Raw genomic sequence first — 20,810 nt, 5'->3', positions numbered from 1 at the left:
TTCCAAGAGCCCTGAACAAATTAGAACTAATCATATCGATTTAAGGCCTCAGCTTGTAAATCAAACGATTCTATTTTATACAGTTTGTTTGTTTGTTTTTGAATTTCGCACAAAGCTACTCGAAAGCAGTGTAAGAATAGAGGGAAGGCAGCTAGTCATCACCACCCACCGCCAACTCTTGGGCTACTCTTTTACCAACGAATAGTGGGATTGACCGTCACATTATAACGCCCCCACGGCTGAAAGGGCGAGCATGTTTGGCGCGACGGGGATGCGAACCCGCGACCCTCAGATTACGAGTCGCACGCCTTAACGCGCTTGGCCATGCCGGGCCAGTTTTATACAGAGGCTGCGTTCATCTTTGGCCCTTCCAAGAGCCTTGACCAAATTAGAACTAATCATATTGATTTAAGGCCTCAGCTTGTAAATCAAAAGATTCTGTTTTATACATAGGCTGCGTTCATCTTTGGCCCTTCCATGGATCTTGAACAAATGAGAAAGAACGGCAATATAGCTTTCTCCTATCTCTAAAATCAACGCGGCTAGTTCTGCAAAACAAGAAACAAAACAAAAACTATTATTAAGACTTCGAGATGTAATACAGTATTCAATCATTACAGTAAAGTGAATTAAACTGGAATTTAGAAACCACTTGGCACAGAGAAAGTCATGTTTATTATTTACGTATTTTATCGAATTATTATTGTTTACATAACCTAAATAACATGTACAGAAACCCCTTTTTACTTTTTATTTCATGTAAAAATGGAACTTAATAGCTTCCTTAAAAATTCTTTCTATAATTATAAACTGGAATTTAAAATGAACAGCAAATTTGCATATATGGGATACAAATCCAAGAAAGAAAAAAACACAAAACAACAACATTAGAGTTCGATTTTGAATTAGTGACGTGATAGGTAACGACAGTCAGTAAGCAGTATCTGTTGCCATCACAAGGGTTTGTCCCCCTTTGAATCACGTAGCTAGACTGATTTTCATATTCATAAAGTGGTGCTAGAGCTAAGATTGCGGAACACGTTCAATGATATCAGGTTTCTAGCTTTGGACTATTTTCCCCTAGTTTGGGCTGATTCGTAATATAGTGGTTAGCCTGCTCGGGTTGTATATCCAAGGGCTTTACAGCTCGCATCTTGTTGCCGCAAAAATCTCGCTCTACATATAGGATTAAGGGCGACTTATAACTTAAGAGTTTATTTGTTTTTGAATTTCGCACAAAGCTACTCGAGATCTATCTGTGCTAGCTGTCCCTAATTTAGCAGTGTAAGACTGGAGGGAGGGCAGCTAGTCATCACCACCCACCGCCAACTCTTGGGCTACTCTTTTACCAACGAACAGTGGGATTGACCGCCACATTATAACGCCCCCACGGCTGAAAGGGCGAGTATGTTTGGCGCGACGGGGACGCGAACCCGCGACCCTCAGCTTACGAGTCGCACGCCTTAACACGCTTGGCCATGCCGGGCCTTAACTTAAGAGAGACGATCAAATTTAACTATTTAGTTATACAAAAGTAGTTCAGTAATTGGCGTTGAGTGTTGTTGATTACCTGCCATCTTTCTGGTATATATATCATCTCAAAGTTACTGGGAAGGTAAGTGCTTACTTGAGTCTTCGCGAATATTCTGAAATATGCAAACAAATAATCTATAGTCTGACACCATCAACTAAGCCTTGTCCAAATCACGATAAAAAGTTTGATGTATTTATATATTTTCAAAACTTTTTAAATGTAACAAAGGCCCAAATTTTCTTACAAAGATTTTCTAACACTTTTTGTCATGCTAAGACAATTTCTAAACGTAACAACTTTTTGTTTTTTTTGTAAAAAGTTGTTGTCTTTTGTGAAAAGCTACCCACAAGTCCCCTGGTGGTACAGCGTTAAGTCTTCGGATTTAAAACGCTAAAATCAGTGATTCGATTTCCCCTCGGTGGACTGAGCAGATAGCTCAATGTGGCTTTGCTATAAGAAAATACACACACACGCTACCTAAAAATATTTGAATTATAATGTTATAATCTGGGTCTTAACCGTAACAATAATCTACCTTGTAACACTTTGTTAATTATTTAACATCTGTGGTTTAACTCACGTTTTTTAGTTTGAGTAACTTTTAAAAATTTATCATAAAGTGTATTAATTTTTTACAAAAAGGAAATTTTTGAATCATTATATATATATATACACACACACATATAGATACATACCAATTATACCCTTAGACAACTTACAACAGCAAAAGTGTAAGTTGAAATACTGTGAAAATTTAATAAAACTTCAATACCTATTTTATTCTTGAATATCACTTACGTTCTAAAACATTTGTCATTTCTTTCTAAAGTTAATGAATGTAACTTTTTGGGCATTTTATTTTATTTATGTATAAAACTTTGATCTGTTAAGTCGTTTAGAATACGACCCTAAAATAACGCTTTTAAAACTGCATATTTTTTTTAAATCCATTTTTGGAAAACTCATTTTTTTTTTGCTTTCAGGATGCAAACTTAAAATAATTAATACTTTATCTCTTCTTTGTACAAAGCAACAACTTGGAAACATGAAAAAACTAATACCTTACCCCTTCTTGGTACAAAGCAGCATCAATTTTGTTATGGTCCAGTTTAGAATACATCGAAGTAAACCGTGGTTTAGGAATCGATGACCCCACGGATGGCTGTGTATACTTGTACAGTGTAGAAACGCCCTTTTCAGCTGATTCTTGCCCAGTTTGGGTTGGTGTAAAAGGTGATACTTTGATAACTAAGGGTGTACTGGACGTCACCGGTAGACTTTCTTCTAAATTAAATCAGTAAAAAAATATATATATAATCACCGTAAATACTGATAATTTGAAATTGAATAGCGCCTTATGCTATATGCGAGCTAAACAGTCAGGTCTATGTGCCAATTCATAATTTGATCTACAGAGCAGCTTTACCGCCTACCGCTAGCTTTGAAGTGAAGAATGGGATTGACTGTCATTCGTAGAACTCACTTACTGCTGAAAGTACTCAGCAACAACGCGACTCGAGTCTTGGACTTTGTGATACACGCCAAGCCTGTAGCTACTATAGCAGTTTGAAGTCCGACTACTCGCTCTTCACTTCTTCATTGGGCGTTATAATGTTATCGCCAATCACACTACTCGTTAGTGAAAGAGTTAGCATTTGGAGATGTTGACCGGCTGCCTTCTCTCTAGTCTAAAACTTAACAATTAGAGATGACTAGTCCAGATGCTCCTTGTGGGTTTCTGCGCGATATCCAGTAAAGGAATAAGCGACATTTAAAAGGACTGAAGGTTTTGTCTAAGTTAGTGACTGATTCTAGTTGAACTACATCAATGGCTCATAATTTTACTTCCTACGTTTCACTATGGTGACTATTGCATCAATTCGTGTAGTTATTAAGTAGTGTTTCATTTGTTTTGTTTTTCTTTGCGTTATTTTCAATTTTTATTGGCTGTTGCTGCCTGGACGTAATGTACGTACTCTCGGCTGTTTTCCTCGCAGAAACGTTTTGATACCTGAATGTTTTTTTTTCTTCTTTTTAAGTGAATGATCTGTAACATGCCTATGTCATTTTTTTTGGAGAACCGTATAAAGCTATACAACTGCAGTATAGCCCACAGTGTCACTGCGTTATGTCTTCGGACTTACAACGCTATAAGTCGAGTTTCGATACTCGTGGTTAGCAGAGCACAGATAACTCATTTTGTAGCTATGTGCTTCATTACGAACAAACAAACAAATCTACAGCATTCAATTCGACTAACTGAAGAAGAAAACTGGAATAATAAGGTACATTTTTTTTTTATTATTTAGCAGGCTACAAGTCTACCTGATTATATGTCTTGACTCTCATACTTGTCTACCATCTTATGTTTTGCTTGTTTGGCTGTTTCATTAACTTTGTTATAGTTTAGATTGCTGTTTGAACTGGAAGGTAAGATATTAAATGTTCACTACCTCAGTTACATTGTTTCCAATTTCAAAAGAAACTGTTTTTTCTCACAAGTTTAAGATACAAGATCATAAAGTTTAGTGTACTGTTTTTTTAGCCTATAAAGGAAAACCCTGACTGGAGTGAGATCTTTTTCGTAGCACCTAAAAATAATGACACATAGAGAATAGATTTTAATTAAAATTATAGCACTTACTTTTCGTTCAGTGATATGGATTTTTTGCAACTTTCTTTTTAATCTCCGAAAGTCTTTTGAGCAGAAGTAATATTTTATTTTCTTAACAATAATCGACGATTTGTTTTACTATATTCACGAATCATATAACATTCAACTTAGATTTTCATTTTTTTCTCATCTATATGAGATTACAATATATATAGTAGAATACACCCGGTGTATGGTAAAGATATACTGGTTAAACTGGGACGGATCGGTCAAGAAAGAAGTTCCGCTTCTTGGGGACTCAAGTCATCAGTTTTTTTCTTCTTCTGATTGTAAAAAAATAAAGTATATCACAAAAAAGGAGCCCCTCCTCTTTCAAAATCTCCATTTAACACTGGATATATGGATGAGTGCTTAGGTTTTGTTGTCTCTTCTTCCACTAACGAATACTTTGCAAATGATGCTGTTTACGCACTACTACTCTGTTGTTCAATCTTCACAAATGAAAACTTTTTGAAACACGTTGAAATCAGTGTTGTTATCCTTCTCTTCACTGCTTCGCACAGTACATACTCTGTGAATGAACAGTGACTTCTGGTGGTGATTGGCTTGAGCAAACCCAAAGATCACATAAGACAATAAGAGATGTATCTAGTAATTTTATTTTGCACATAAGTCTAATGACAACTGATGCAACTGTTTTGATAACGTTAATAAGATTCAGAACAGATGTTCACCGTGGCGAACAAGAGACATCTCCAGACATCACACACGTTGTTGTAAGCTATATCTTTAATGCTGTAAATTAAATGTTGGCTAAACGGACCTTGACTTGATATTAACATTTGTAATAAAACATATGCCCTATGATATTCCAATCAGAAGCAACAAGGCAAATGAAAATTTTAATCATCAACAGAAAAGAGAAACATTTAAATGCAAAATAAGTCAAAAAACAGAAGAGAAAGATAAAAAATGCAATTAGAAAAAAAATTAAACTACAAGAACCAAAAAATCTTCGTGTCCTACTTCTCGTGCAGTGCGTGGTCTCCAGTGATGATCTGATATTTTTGACTATAACAGTTTTAAGGATTTTTTGTTTTGCTTTAAGAAACTAGATCCTTGTGTTTAGATATGCCCAGCTGTATTTACGGTTTGTCATTACAACATGTGGTAAGTTTGTTGCCCGTATCCTCACTTGTCGTGTTATTCTCTTCTGTTTCACCTGAAACTTCCAGTTTCTAAAGACTCTTCTTTTTCACCCTCAAACTCCCGTCACAACACTTTCATGTTTTTATGGTATGTGTTCGCCTCTAGGTAGTTTTTTTTTTTTTTTTCACTTTTACTCACGTGGCAAATTATGAATGCTTAACCATAGATCACATGCGACTGCATTCTCTTGGGTGTCCCTCAGTCAGATTATACTTGACTTAGATGTTTTTATCACGTATTACTCCTTCTCATTCTTTAATTCATGTTCAATATGTTAACTGGGTTTAGTATGAACTTCTTTTACCATTGTTCTTGATTTTGAGACGTTTACATTCATGTAAGAAAGCACGAAAGCTCCATATCAAACTCGATCCATTTCACATTTTAGACCCCTAGGCACAAGGGAATGTCTGTTGAGTTACCAAGCTAAAAACCGAGTTTTGATACTCGTGATAGGAAGAGACAGATAGCTTTTTATGTCGCTTTATATTTAACTGCAAACAAACAAACGAACACATTTTTAGTTTTAAATATTTTATCATTAGACCTATTCGAAAGAGCTAACTAAGACTTTAGAAACCAATTAACTATCGCAATAAATATCCAGCATGGCCAGGTTCTAAGGGCGTTTGACTCATCATTTGAGGGTCGCGGGTTTGAATTTCCATCACACCAAACATGTTCGTCCTTTCAGCCGTGGAAACGTTATAATTTTATGATTAAGCACACTATTCATTAGGAAAAGAGTAGCTCAAGAGTTGGCGGTGGATGGTGATGACTAGCTGTCTTTCATCTAGTCTTTATCTGCTTAATTAGGAACGGCTAGTTCAGATAGTCCTCGTGCAGCTTTATTATAATTTACTTAGCTTAAGTATTAGAAGGGTCCTCTGCTGGCCGAGTAGATGACGTCAGTGTGTTTCAGCCAGTGAATGGTGTAAGATAGAACAACAGTAATATGGTAGTGCCTTCGCAAAATCAAAACAACCATTTTTTTCTCAGTTCTACTTCATTTCCGATTGTGCCTAGTTTACCAGAGATTCAAAGGGGGAAATAGAAAATGGATGATCTATTCAACTTTCCTGGAGTACACAACGTCTAATTTCCTGTTGGTTTTTTTCCCACACATATTTCTCCAACATTTCCTGGTTGACCCTATTTAATACTTGTGCGGAAATCAGTTTAACCTGAAAAAATACCATAATAAGCTTATCCATCCGTCAGTACTGAACTGTATCCGACAGTCCTAGATGCATTACTAAGCCTATTGCATCTATCTACTTTAGGTTATAAATTCAAAACAAAACAAACTTAAAATCCTTTTCAGTATCTGTATAGTTTTGTTTTATCTATACAATGAGCAGTGAAAGACACAAACCATTTTCTAGAGCATCTAAACTGTAATCTCTGCTCATTACTGTCATGAAACGCAATCTTATCTTGTTGCGAACTGAGCTGCAAGAAACCGAAACTCAAATTCTGGTTTAATATCTTGTTATGAACATTACAAACGCTCATTATTTCATCGATAGGACCATCGTTTTGAACGTTTACTTAGCGAAGAATGTTTAACAACTTTTTACTAATATAACATCGAAATGTTCTTCTTCGAAATGGAAAATTGTAGTTTTTCTAAATGACGTCAATTTTTAAGACGTTTTGTTCTAGTTGAATCAACGAAAATACACAGTCTTCATTTTTTGTGTTTTAATCATCCGAACTGTTGTATTATTTATATATTGTAATAATAGTAACACTACTAATACTAGCTGCTGCCGTCCACAACTTTGAACTACCGGCCAGAGAACGGTGACTATACTAAGAGATTTACTGTCACTTTTATAACGAGCCAAAGGTTTAAGTACGAGAAATATTTTTGTGATATTTCACGAATTCTAACCCGGTTCGCCAGCTCCAAATTCCAGAGTGCTACTACAAGAATGACCCGCCCCACACTGTTTTAGAACCAGCCTTTCTTAAAATCACCTCTTAATGAAAGACCTGGAAGTTGCTGAAGGCTCGATGGTTAGCGTGCCTGGAATGCTGGTCCGAGGATTCGTGGTTCGACGCCATTGCTGCAAAAAACGTGCTCTGCACTTTGGAACCATAAGCTCACTATTAGAATGACGATCAAACCTCCATATTTAATCAGACAAGAATAGCTCAATGGTTGGCGATGGATTCTTTTTGACTGCTTGACTTTCCTCTGGTTTAACTGTTTAAAGTTAGAGAAGGATATGCGCAGGTAATCTTTAGTTTACCTCTGTGAGAACATCCGGAACAATTAAACAAAGTTCACAAAACATTCACATCATAATTTTCAAACAAACAAACAAATCACATTGATAAATTCCTTGAAAAATTTTAGCCTCGTTCAACTTACCGCATATTTCACAGACTTTGTCACACGTAGTTAGTTGTCTCTGGAGCCTTGGTGGAACCCAGAACTCTCCTGTACTTTGTTTCGAAGGGCTTTCTAGCTTCCCGCTGCTCTGGGATCTTAAAATGGGACTTATTCCCTGAGTCATTTTAAATGCGTTTTCGGTGCTTCCAGCCTGTTTAACTTCTGATAACATAATTCTACCCCTTTCTTCAGCTGCCATTAAACTGGTTTTCTCGAACCAGTTTAGCTGGTAACGCCTGGAGCACAGGACATAAAACAATAAACAAATAAGCATCACAACAAGGAAAGAAACGCACACATACACAGCTGTGTAATAACCACTCGACACTGCAGTGGATCTCTCCAGGGTAACCATTTTCAATTTTGTTGCTGGGCAACAGCCAGTAGAGGCAAGAGAAAAGTTAGTTTTTGAAGCGCAACTTGTTCTTTTCCCCAGTCACGTAGTTAATACCTGGAATGAGAAAAATATAACATCACATAAATATTTTTATTCATTAAATAAACAGTCTCACTTTGGAAGTAGGAAATAATGAACAGCAGCTTGGCAACAACCATTGTTAGCGCATCAACATAGTCGAGTAATTTATATAAACCCGTAAACGTTGTGCTCATTATTACTGAACTACAAAGAAATTACGTATGCTTGTTTCTTGAATTTCGCGCAAAGCTACACGAGGGCTATCTGGGCTAGCCGTCCGTAATTTTGCAGTGTGAGCCTAGAGGGAAGGCAGCTATTTATCTCAACCCACCGCCAATACTTGGGCTACTCTTTTAGCAACGAATAGTGGATTGATCGTAACAGTATAACGCCTCCACGCCTGAAAAGGCGAGCATGTTTGGTGTGACGGGAATTCGAATCCGCGACCCTCGGATTATGAGTCGAGTGCCTTAACCACCTGGCCATGCCGGGCCTTGTAGCTAAGACAGCTAATATGATGTAAATTTTATTCATAGACCCAACCTTCAACTTTTTCATTACGAAATAAATACATTTTTGTACAAACCAAATGATTCTTGGTGGCTCTATTTATAACACTAAAATCGGGTTTTGATATCTGCGATTGGCAAAGTACAAAAATCTCATTCAACAAATAGGTAAACAAGAGGGAATCCTCAATAGCCGCGGCTGTAATTAGATCTTAAACCGGTCAAGAGATGGAGTTATGAGGTAAATGTCTGTACTTGAAAAAAACCAAAAAACGCAGAGCCATTTTATGAGCTTTTATGGTGCAGTTAAAAAGCAAGACAAATTGAAATTTTATTAAAATTTCGATTTTATCATAAAACGTGAATTTAGATTTCAGCCTGAGCTATATCTTATATGCACTTGGTATAAATGACTAACTCAAAGACTTCTAAGATTTCAGTTATAGCATTCTCTAATTCTGCGCTACTAGCCAGGCGCACTCTTTCCCATAAGGTATTTGTCCGGCACTTTGATGAATAACGATACTGACTGTTAATAGGCTCGGCATGGCCAGGTGGGTTAAGGCGTTCGACTCATAATCTGACGGTCGTGGGGTTCGAATCCCGATCGCACTAAACATGCTCGCCCTTTCAGCCGTTGGGGCGTTATAATGTGACGGTATAATAATGTGACCCACTATCTGTTGGTAAAAGAGTAGCTCAAGAGTTGGCGGTGGGTGGTGATGACAAGCTGCCTTCCCTCTTGTCTTACACTGCTACATTAGGGACGCCTAGCGCAGATAGCCCTCGAGTAGGTTTGCGCGAAATTAAAAAACAAAACAAAAAGACTGCTAATATTATTACGCAGCGGCAATACATTTCAAATCTTGGCCCCTTCTTGGCACAATAACCGCTAGTTTAATTCCAGCCCTAGAGAAAACATATATCAGTTATCAAGATACTCCCTAATGTATTGTTTTTTATACAAAAAGCAAAAGTAAGCATGCTTGTCTTAACTGCTTGGGATTAATTGAAGAAACTGTATAGTATTAGTAAATGGTCTATATTTATGAAGTTAATTGTCACCCATTAGAAGGAACAAAAATGGAATCCAATGTTGTTTTTATAAGTAAGTAAAATAATTTGTGTTAATTTTTAATAATATCATCCCGTTAACAATGAATGTCATAGATATTCCGCATTCGTTTGAACTTTTAAGTTCTTTCTTCACATAACCTGCCCTTCATTTGGTCATACGTCTATGTTTTGATTACTTCGTCAGAATCTACAGGTGTCATTTAAAATCATACTGCGTCTACCGATAAGGATAACATCATTGAATTGATATAGAAGAGAGGATTAGAAAACTGCGCTCAGAAGTTTCATTTGTAGTTAGAGATGAAAACAGAACACAGAGAACCATGGAGGACTCACATTACAATAAATCAATCCCACAGCAGTGAGATCAAGCAGGTCCGACTGAGAATTTCCCAGTTAAGACTGTGTATTGGATGATGGCAGCTGGACCAACCTTAAAGACTGGCCTTCGTGATGACAGGAAACCCACTAGAAGTAAAAATGTATCTCAGGACGGCTGGTCGGGGTATTAACACTTTTCCTAATAAAGCAGAGAACAACGTATTGACCTTCTTAGGTCATTTTCAGGTTAACAAGTTTTTCTTTGTTCTCTGTTTTATTTTGGTAAAAGTGTTAATACCCATACCAACCGTTCTGAGATATATAAGGACTTGTCCTCTCTATCGGCGGCATTATAATTCTTATTTTTGTTTTATTATAATCCTGTGGATGTTACGTCAATATTTCTAATACACTCGTTGTGTAGACGTTAGAATTTTCACTTACCTCCGCTCCCACATACACACTTCAAGCTGCACCAAATTCCACTGGACTGATTCATTTTTCCTTGTTATGATATCGATTTACTGCAGACATTTAGTTCAACGAGCCCATTCATCAAACTGCATTTTATATCATGCGTGTGATCTCAGTTGTTGCGCTTCTCTGGCATAGAATAGTTTCCTTTCTTTGGTCACCATATTATAATTCACTGCTGTATTACAGATTTTCACCTTGTACTAAAATAGTCATCTTGCACAGTACCCTGTACGTACGTATCTGATGATTCTATCAGAAATGAAACTACATTCTTGAGAAACAAGCAGTTTCCCAAACCTCATGTTGGCGCTTGAAAAAAACATTAACAAATATATCATGCATTTGCCTCAATCTAGGACAATGTGTCGGTCGTTCGTCTGAAAGCCCGACATAGCCAGGTGCTCGATTCCCAACTTGAGGGACGAGGGTTCGAAACCTACCAAACGTGTTCGCCATTTCAGCCGTGGAGGTGTTATAAAGTGACGCTTAATCCCAGTATTTCATGGTAAAATAATAGCGCAAGTGTTGGTAGTGATGACTAGCTGCCTTCCCTCTATTCTTTCACTACTACATTAGGGACGGCTAGCGCAGATAGCCCACGCGTATGTTTGCGCAAAATTAAAACCAAACCATTTCCTTCAATCATTTTGTATGTAGCAGAAACAAAACTGTTTAAAGTTCAGAATGCATCTATCGAAAAGAAAGAAACGTCACCATCAAGAAAACCTACACTAATTTGAATAATTACACATTGTAATTAACTAAGATCTCTTTAAGTTTGAACTCCCCCATTTAATTACATAATTTAGGCCATGTTAAAGAAGTTTTATCAATTTTTTATCATTTTATTTCGGAAATTTTTGTGTGACTAAAATCAGCTCTTTTCTATTATTATTATTCAAATCAATAACATTCGTACATTTAACAATACAATTTTTTACTTTTTTGTATATGATTAAATTATCATTGTAAATTTAAGCAGAAATACTGTTTTATATTTTCTGAACAATTAATTTTGCAAATTACTTGTTGTTGGTTGAATTTTTAGACCACATTCTATCATCGTATTTTAATATAATTAAGTGATTTCCTTAGTACTGTTGGATAGAATCTCGATAGATGTGAGTTTTCTTCTGTCACTGACTTGATTTATTAGGTTTTTTAAACGATTTTAATATACTCTTGAAATCAAGAAACGCAAGAGGGATATTTTGTTATTTTAAAGAGAAATATATGTAATAACGTTACAAGCTCAGAGTATGTGATGTTACACGTGTTAAGCACTGATTGTCAGACTAAAATGACAATAAAAGTTGTGCACTTTGAAAACCGAGGAAAACATCGGATTTTTCGCCAAAAAGCATGCGTGTCCAATAAATTTGTTTGAGAGATCTGCATGTTCTGCAAGTGCAACATGTGCAAAATCCCTATAAAAGTGACAATTTCTCGGTTTCCATAGCTCAGTGTTAAGCCACCGACACGCAATACAGTTACGCCAAGACTGACTGAAGCACAACGCAACAACGCCATTGGTCGTTTAGAAGCAGGCGAATCTCGATCAGATGTTGCCAGAGCTGTGATGTCCACCCAAGCACCATCACAAGGCTATGGAATCGTCACCAACAACATGGATCAACTCGTGACCGTCCACGATCTGGCAGACCTCGTGTGACTACGCTCGCACAAGATCGCAACATCCGGTTACGTCACCTTCGGGATAGGACCACCACTGCGACGTCTACTGCCTCAACCATACCAGGGCTGCGTAGCATTTCCGTAAAGTGGAGGGCCTGTGGAAAGTATGTTAAAATATACGACCTAATATTGATCATGTTTTGTTTTTCGTTGTTAAAACGGAAGTTACAGCGTCGGACAGTTGTACGCAATCATAGTTATCACTCTCATGTAAGCACTATTTACGTTGGTCGGAGGAACATTTTTGTTATCCAATGTGATAAAGTATCATCACTTTTGTAAACATAAATATTCAACATCAAACATTTTTGGCCCGGCATGGCCAAGCGTGTTAAGGCATGCGACTCGTACTCTGAGGGTTGCGGGTTCGCATCCCCGTCACGCCAAACTGCTCGCCCTTTCAGCCGAGGGGGCGTTATAATGTGACAGTCAATCCCACTATTCGTTGGTAAAAGAGTAGCCCAAGAGTTGGCGGTGGGTAGTGATGACTATCTGCATTCCCTCTAGCCTTATACTGCTAAATTAGGGACGGCTATCGTGGATAGCCTTTGAGTAGCTTTGCGAAATTCAAAGCAAACAAACCGTAACGATCCTACTTCATGTAAAATTACAAAAAAAGAAAATACGAAATGAAATAAAATTGTGTGAATGTGAAACTGAAACTTGGCTAGTACGCACAGCAGCGAAAATTATGGTTATGAAAGTGAGGAGGTGAAGGAGTGACAAACACATGGGTTTTGAGGAGACAAATGTTTTTGGTTTGAAGGGATAAGTAGAAGCAAACATATGGAATTCTTGATGACGAGAAACTCACTTGAAATAAAAATGTGTCCCTCGAACGGCTGGTATGGATATTAACACTTTTATTGATAAGCAGAGAACAACGTTTTGACCTTTCTAGGTGTTCCTTTATACCTATACTAATTAACAACCTAACATTCAATTGCAACGCCCCCTACAATCCCGTACCCAGTGATGTCGAGAAAACCCACTTGTAGAGAAATATATATATATAAACGGCTCGTTTGGGTTGAGAAAATATTTTACGTAGAGAAGCGAACGACGTTGTTCGCTTCTCTACGTAAAATATTTTCTCAACCCAAACGAGCCGTTTTTACATATATAATCCCGTACCAGTTTATACTGTCGTTCCTAAGATATGTGTCCAGCAACAGTCACTTGCAAACTCTCTCTTTCCTAACCTGAAGATGAGATACAGACTTATGGAATATAAATTACGAATTCCTAAGGAGTCTGAACATTTTATTACAGGATATTTTCGTCGAACTTTGCTCTTAGTAAACTCTGGATCTCTATTGTATCCGTATCTAGTACCAACCCAGTCTCGTCAGTTTTTACTCAGCACATTACTCGTGTATACATTTATAAGCATTAATAGAAATGTTACGTGCAACGGTAAGATGGGGTCGGAATTTTTACTATCACGGCTTTGTGTTCTACAAAATTTATTATTGGTTGGGTACATTTGTTTTATTGAGGTATCACAGTGATCCTGCTGCTTATAGTGCGTATTCGGGAGCTGTATTTTAATATGAAATTTTTAAATTCAGTGAACAAATTAAAACCCAAATACAACGTTATGGGATAGTAGTTTAAAACAAGCTAGTAACACGGACATACAATATACCTAAACGCATTAATAAGTTATAACACAGTTTTGTTTAACTGTATGTTGTTGTTGTTTTAATTTTCGCGCATAGCTACACGAGGACTATCTGTGCTAGCCGTTTCTAATTTAGCAGTGGAAAACTAGAGGGAAGTAGTTAGTTATCACCACCCACCGCTAACTCTTGAGCTACTTTTTTTACCAACGAATAGTGGGATTAACCATCACATTAAAACGCCCCCATGCCTGAAAGGGCGATTATGTTTGGTGCGACAGGGATTCGAACCCGCGACGCTGAGATTACTAGTCGAGCATCCTAACCACCTGGCCATACCGGGTCTGTTTCGTTTAATATGATATTCATTTTATTTAGCTATCATCGCGGCTCACACTCCTAGTTTAATTTTCTCGCTGGACTAGGCTCTGCATGGATGCTCCACTCGCAATTTGAAGGTCGCAGATCGAATCCCCGTCACACCAAAACATGTTCATCCTTTTAGCTGCGGGAGCGTTATAAAGTGACGGTCCATCTCACTGTTCGTTGGTAAAAGAGTAACTCAAGAGATCGCGGTGGGTGATGATGACTAGCTGCCTTCCCTCTAGTCTTACACTACTAAATTAGGGACGGCTAGCATAGATAGCTCTTGTGTAGCTATGTGCAGAATTAGAAAAACAAACAAAAGAAAACAATCTAGTCGGTCTCAAATACTCACGCTTCGACTGAGTTGTTATCATAATTCCTCATTTCGTACTGTGATCGGCTGCGAAAACAACAGCGCTAACCAGAGATGAAGTAAAACTTTGTTGAATGGATTCTTGTGCAACTGAAGCCGATGTATTCTGGGAGATTTAGCTTTACTAAAGTGTTTTATTAAATCTTTTTGCGAAAATGCTAAAGGAAGAGGCCCGAGTGCAAACAAATTTCAAGAGAAAAGCCCACGGCCCCTCGCCTCCCCTTGGCGTCACTGCTGCTGTAGTGTAATATTGTTAAACTGAAAACGACAAGCAGGGAAAGAAAGACACTGATACTCAAACAAAGAGTCAAAATGGAAAAAAAGTGAGTTTTGTGATCACTTGTTTTTATTTCCATTTCCAATTTATACAAGCATATCATGATAAAACCGGTACTTCTTGACTTGTATGTCTAGATCTAGATGTATAGATAAATCATGGTACATTCAGTAATCCTGTAACCTGTAGGTCTAGATCTAGATCTATAAATAAATCGTGGTACAATTGGTAGTCTTGTGACTTGCATGCCTAGATCTAGATCTATAGATAAATCATGGTACAATCGGTAGTACGGTTACTTGTGTTTCGAGATTTAGATCTATAGATAAATCATAGTACAATTGGTAGTACTGTTACTTGTGTTTCTAGATCTAGATGCATGGATAAATTATGGTACAATCGGTATTCTTGTGACTTGTGTGTCTAGATATAGATGTGTAGATAAATCATAGTACAATCGGTAGTACTGTTACTTGTGTTTCTAGATCTAGATGTATGGATAAATTATGGTAAAATCGGTAGTCGTGTGACTTGTGTGTCTAGATTTAGATCAGAAATAACGTTCACGTTAACAATCTTTACATCATGAAAATAAACTGAAACAACTTGATTCATAATCATACGTATTTATTTTTAACCAGCATGTATGAGAATTCATAATTAATCCTCGCTATTATTAAAATAATACCACATTTTTGTTTGTTTTTCAAGCCAGAAATCATAAACTTGCGATTGTTTTCGTTTCAAAACGTTGAATTGAGAGCAACAATATGGCTGCTTAACTGACGTATTTCGAGATACATGCTTAGTGGCGTGTCGCATCTACCGTTTCATAAAATCCATGGTTTACGTAGAGGAGCGAAACAATAATCTAGTGACAGTTTATATTAAAATACGATAAGAGACTTTATAATAAAAATATTTAATGAATGAAAAGTTTTTTCCTGCTTGAGAATTCAAAAGCAAAACTTTTTACCATATAACATTTTCCACTTATATTAGCGAACACATTTTGATCACATATTGTTTTGTTTTAGATGGAAATCTTTAACTGTAAACAGTGACATTACTGTTTGGTGTTTACCTAGAAATCATGAACTGTAAACAGTGACATTACTGTTTGGTATTTATCTGGAAAGTCATTAACTGTAAACAGTGACATTACTGTTTGGTGTTTATCTAGAAATCATGAACTGTAAACAGTGACATTACTGTTTGGTGTTTATCTGCAAATCATTAACTGTAAACAGTGACATTACTGTTTGGTGTTTATCTGGAAATCATTAAGTGTAAACAGTGGCATTACTGTTTGGTGTTTATCTAGAAATCATTAATTGTAAACAGTAACATTACTGTTTGGTGTTTATCTAGAAATCATTAACTGTAAACACTGGCATTACTGTTTGGTGTTTATCTGGAAATCATTAATTGTAAACAGTAACATTACTGTTTGGTGTTTATCTGGAAATCATTAATTGTAAACAGTAACATTACTGTTTGGTGTTTATCTGGAAATCATTAACTGTAAACAGTGGCATTACTGTTTGGTGTTTATCTGGAAATCATTAACTGTAAACAGTAACATTACTGTTTGGTGTTTATCTGGAAATCATTAACTGTAAACAGTGACATTACTGTTTGGTGTTTATCTAGAAATCATTAACTGTAAACAGTGACATTACTGTTTGGTGTTTATCTGGAAATCATTAACTGTAAACAGTGACATTACTGTTTGGTGTTTATCTGGAAATCATTAACTGTAAACAATAACATTACTGTTTGGTGTTTATCTGGAAATCATTAACTGTAAACAGTGGCATTACTGTTTGGTGTTTATCTGGAAATCATTAACTGTAAACAGTAACATTACTGTTTGGTGTTTATCTGGAAATCATTAACTGTAAACAGTGACATTACTGTTTGGTGTTTATCTAGAAATCATTAACTGTAAACAGTGACATTACTGTTTGGTGTTTATCTGGAAATCATTAACTGTAAACAGTAGCATTACTGTTTGGTGTTTATCTGGAAATCGTTAACTGTAAACAATAACATTACTGTTTGAAGTTTGCCTAAAAATTCGCAAAAACAACCAATAGCAATATTGTGTAGTGTTTATATGGAAATCCTTAATATTAACCAATAACATTAATGTTTAGTATTTACCTAAAAAAGCCGTAAAAACAGCTAAAACATTGCTGTTTTGCGTTTACCTGGAAATATATAACCAATAACATCACTATTTGGTGCTTATCTGGAACTTCATAACAATAACATTACTGTAAGATATTTACCTGGAAATCAAAAACATTAATAAATGGCATAATTGTAAAATGTTTACCAGGAAAATCATATCGATTGACATTACTGCTCAGTTTTCCACGGAAATCTGTAACAATAGTCAGTGACGTTGTTATTTATTATTTATATGGAAATTCAAAACAACAACTAATCTCAATAGTACAATGTTTTTATAAGGAAATCCATGGAAATAATTAATTGAATTATAAAACCATATTTTATAAAATTAAATACTGATGATAAAACTTACAAGATACAATTTACAGTCTTCTCTCTAGTCTTACACTGCTAAATTAGGGATGGCTAGTGCAGATAGCCCTTGTGTAGCTTTGCGCGAAATTCCAAAACAAACAGACTCGTGGTAGTTGCTTTAAATATGACTAATGTAACGCTTTGTTTCTGTGTGTAGTTTTTGTTTAAAGCTTTTTTGGTTTTTGTTAGACATTGCGAAAGTTCTGAAACTTGTTTGTCTTTAAAAGTGTGCTTGACCCACTAGTGATCGTTCAACGCATAGGAAAGACACAGGTGATACGTGGGATGACATAGAGGCCTTTTCACTGCGCACCGTCAGTAAATCCGTGGATTCATGGTTCGAGGGTCGTGTAGACCAAAACGTTCTCCGCATTGTAGGCGCCGCGGGTGAGTTATAGGAGTGACCTTAAAATCAGAAGAGCTGACGGCGAATGTCATTGGCCTTCTCTCCAGTTTATCATTTCAAACTATCTGGATAGCCCTTATGTTGCTCTGGGCAAAACTATGAATCAAACAATAATGAGATGTGGTGTGAAGGGTTAGAGTTCAGTGAAACGGTTACATTCGTATAAACTTATATAGTGTTTAAAATCTCACCTTCGTTAACTTTTTCAAAATTTTGATTTCTTCTTTAACTCAATTTTTTGGTTGGATTTTAACGTTTGTGGATCATTATCTGAGTTATGGCTCAAAGAAAAAGTCCGATTTAATATTTGTAATAGGGAATTTATATCAACACTCAATATTTAGGGTTTCTCGGAATCTTTACATCGGGAAAACTTATTTAGTACCTTAGTGGTTATACTCTGCGAACAAAATCTTAAACCAAATCAAATAATATCAAATAAATTTGTATGTTAGGGTTACAGTCCTGGTAACCGCAAATGTTTAAAGTCTCTAATTAATATTTATTGATAACCGGAACGACTTTATTCATTTAGGTCAAAATTCAAGTGTTTAAGCTATTGAAGATTATGCCAGTAACTGGTAAGTAGCGTTATTTCCCTGAAACGGAACTAAAGGCCTTCTTGAGGAGTCATCTGTTTTAGCTACTCGCATAACTATAGCGTAGTGTGTTGTCTGTTAATTAGCCATTCGCCTTCACATAGGAACGTTGCAATTTCTACTGTCGTGACGTTAGTAAAACGTCCGCACGCCATGAATCACGAGTTATTCATTATTTAGGCTACAACACAGGATGACTTATGAACTTGAAAAGCAAGAAATAAAAATATTTGTTGCTCTTAATTTGGGTTTAATTTGCCCTTGAAACAAAATACTTTAGGGGGCCCTGCAAAAGTACATCTAGTATTTCAGCTCATGTATTTGAGCTGTTTGTATCACAAAAATGGTCTGCGTTTTCTGCAATATGATTAGTCTGTACGAACAGTCAGAATCACTTTATTATTTTAGTTCAAATGTCTTAACTATTTAATATTAAAAAAAGGCTGAGTTTCCAATATATGACTAGTCCATGTTAATAATTGGGTTTCATTATTTTGTTTATAAGTCACATTCTAGGAAATTATAAGTGAAAGTAAAAAAGAATATATAACAATAAGTCGCGTACACTATATCTGCTATATCCGCCGCCGCTGAAGAAGCCTTCGGTCTAGTTTGTTTGTTTGTTTGTTTTTGAATTTAGCGCAAAGCTACTCGAGGGCTATCTGTGCTAGCCGTCCCTAATTTAGCAGTGTAAGACTAGAGGGAAGGCAGATAGTCATCACCACCCACCGCCAACTCTTGGGCTACTCTTTTACCAACGAATAGTGGGATTGACCGTCACATTATAACCCCCACGGCTGAAAAGGCGAGCATGTTTGTGTGACGGGGATTCGAACCCTCGATCCTCGGATTACGAGTCGCACGTCTTAACACACCTGGCCATGCAAAGCCTTCACTAGAGCTTTTAAGACCAGCTACTTTAAAAGAAAATATCAGATCTTGTGTAATAACATTTTGCCTTCACTTATTTATTATTTTCAATTTACTCTATCGTATTCAATGTGATAATTGATTTCTCTATAAAAGTCTGGAAATTAAATGCATGAGTAAATTCAGGTCTGGACTCGTGGAAATTCAACCAAAAGGTTGAACCCTACTTAAGATGAACAAAAGTAGCATAATTACATGTCTGCACAATTTCTGCTGAAAAACGTCTTCAGATATGAGAGAGATGTTATGCATGATATTCTAAATATAGGCCCAGCATGGCCAGATGGGTTAAGGAATTCGCTCGTAATCTGAGGGTCGCGGGTTTGCATCCCCGTCACACCAAACATGCTCGCCCTTTCAGCTGTGGGGGTGTTATAATGTACCGGTCAATCTCACTATTCGTTGGTAAAAGAGTTGTCCAAGAGTTGGCGGTAAGTGATGATGACTAGCTGCCTTTCCTCTAGTCTTACACTGCTACATTAGGGACGGTTAGCGCAGATAGCCCTCGTGTAGCTTTGCGCGAAATTCAAAACAAATATCCTAAATATATCAAATGCTTTTTTCATTATCACTTGATATTTTATTTTTTACTCTAGCGTAAAGAGATATTTGTTTATAGAAGAACATTTATGTTTGTTGGTAATAAAGTACAAGTTACACGTTGACTATCTGTGCAGTGCCCACCACTGGTATCGAAACCCGGATATTAGCGTCGTAAGTCCGCTGTGTCACTGGAAGAGTTAGCGGCAAATACCTGTAAACGATTCCGCCAGACAGTTTTTTAACTATCCAATCACAGACATCTTTTCTTTTTACATATCCACAAAACGTTTGTACAATATATGTATGTGTGTGTGTTTTAACAAAAACAAACTTTAATCGTCACAATACTGAAAAAAAACCAAAAAAAAACGGATTGATACATGGGAAAGTTTGTTGAATTTTTAACTATTGGTAAAATATTTTTGTCTCTCACCATCCTGTAAAGCTTTTAATAATAATAATTGTTACTAACACGCCTGCTCAATTCTATAAGGAAATAACATTCCAAACGATCAGACTAGATGATGAATTACCACTAACATGCCGATTATCCTCTGACGTCACTCTTCCGTTATAACAGGTTCTACGGATACTGTCCGGAGCGTTTATATCGAAAAATCGATTGGTCACGGTACAAAATCTAATAAGAGAACACGCTGCAGTACGTAGTGAGAGGTAGACAAACAGGTCGATAAATTATAGGAAAACTCTTTTCTCAAGGTAAGGGCTAACTAATTGCGTTCTATTTCAAAGGGTCACAAATGTATATAAAATAGGTGAACTGTTGTGTGCTCTTCATAAATTGTATTTGTATTTATGGCAACGTAACTAAGGCTACTTGCTACAGTCTGTAATTTAGAACAACTGACCTGAAGGAAGGCAGCCA

General features: G+C 36.6%; 1 protein-coding gene across 1 annotated transcript in view; it reads right to left on the bottom strand.

The window, feature by feature from the left end:
* Positions 1-20,810, bottom strand: part of LOC143248831 (synaptotagmin-1-like) — a 69,562-nt gene that overhangs the window by 40,673 nt on the left and 8,079 nt on the right. Inside the window, exons 2-3 of the mRNA XM_076497641.1 lie at positions 7,738-8,209; positions 2,601-2,818 (exon numbers count right to left, since the gene is read on the bottom strand). Of these exons, the coding sequence (XP_076353756.1) occupies positions 2,601-2,818; positions 7,738-8,113 (594 nt within the window). The 5' untranslated portion in view covers positions 8,114-8,209. The remainder of the gene's footprint in view (positions 1-2,600; positions 2,819-7,737; positions 8,210-20,810) is intronic.

Source organism: Tachypleus tridentatus, chromosome 4 (genome assembly GCF_004210375.1).
Source record: "Tachypleus tridentatus isolate NWPU-2018 chromosome 4, ASM421037v1, whole genome shotgun sequence".
NCBI classification, from domain to species: Eukaryota; Metazoa; Arthropoda; class Merostomata; order Xiphosura; family Limulidae; genus Tachypleus; species Tachypleus tridentatus.
This window is presented reverse-complemented; position numbering and strand designations above follow the sequence as displayed.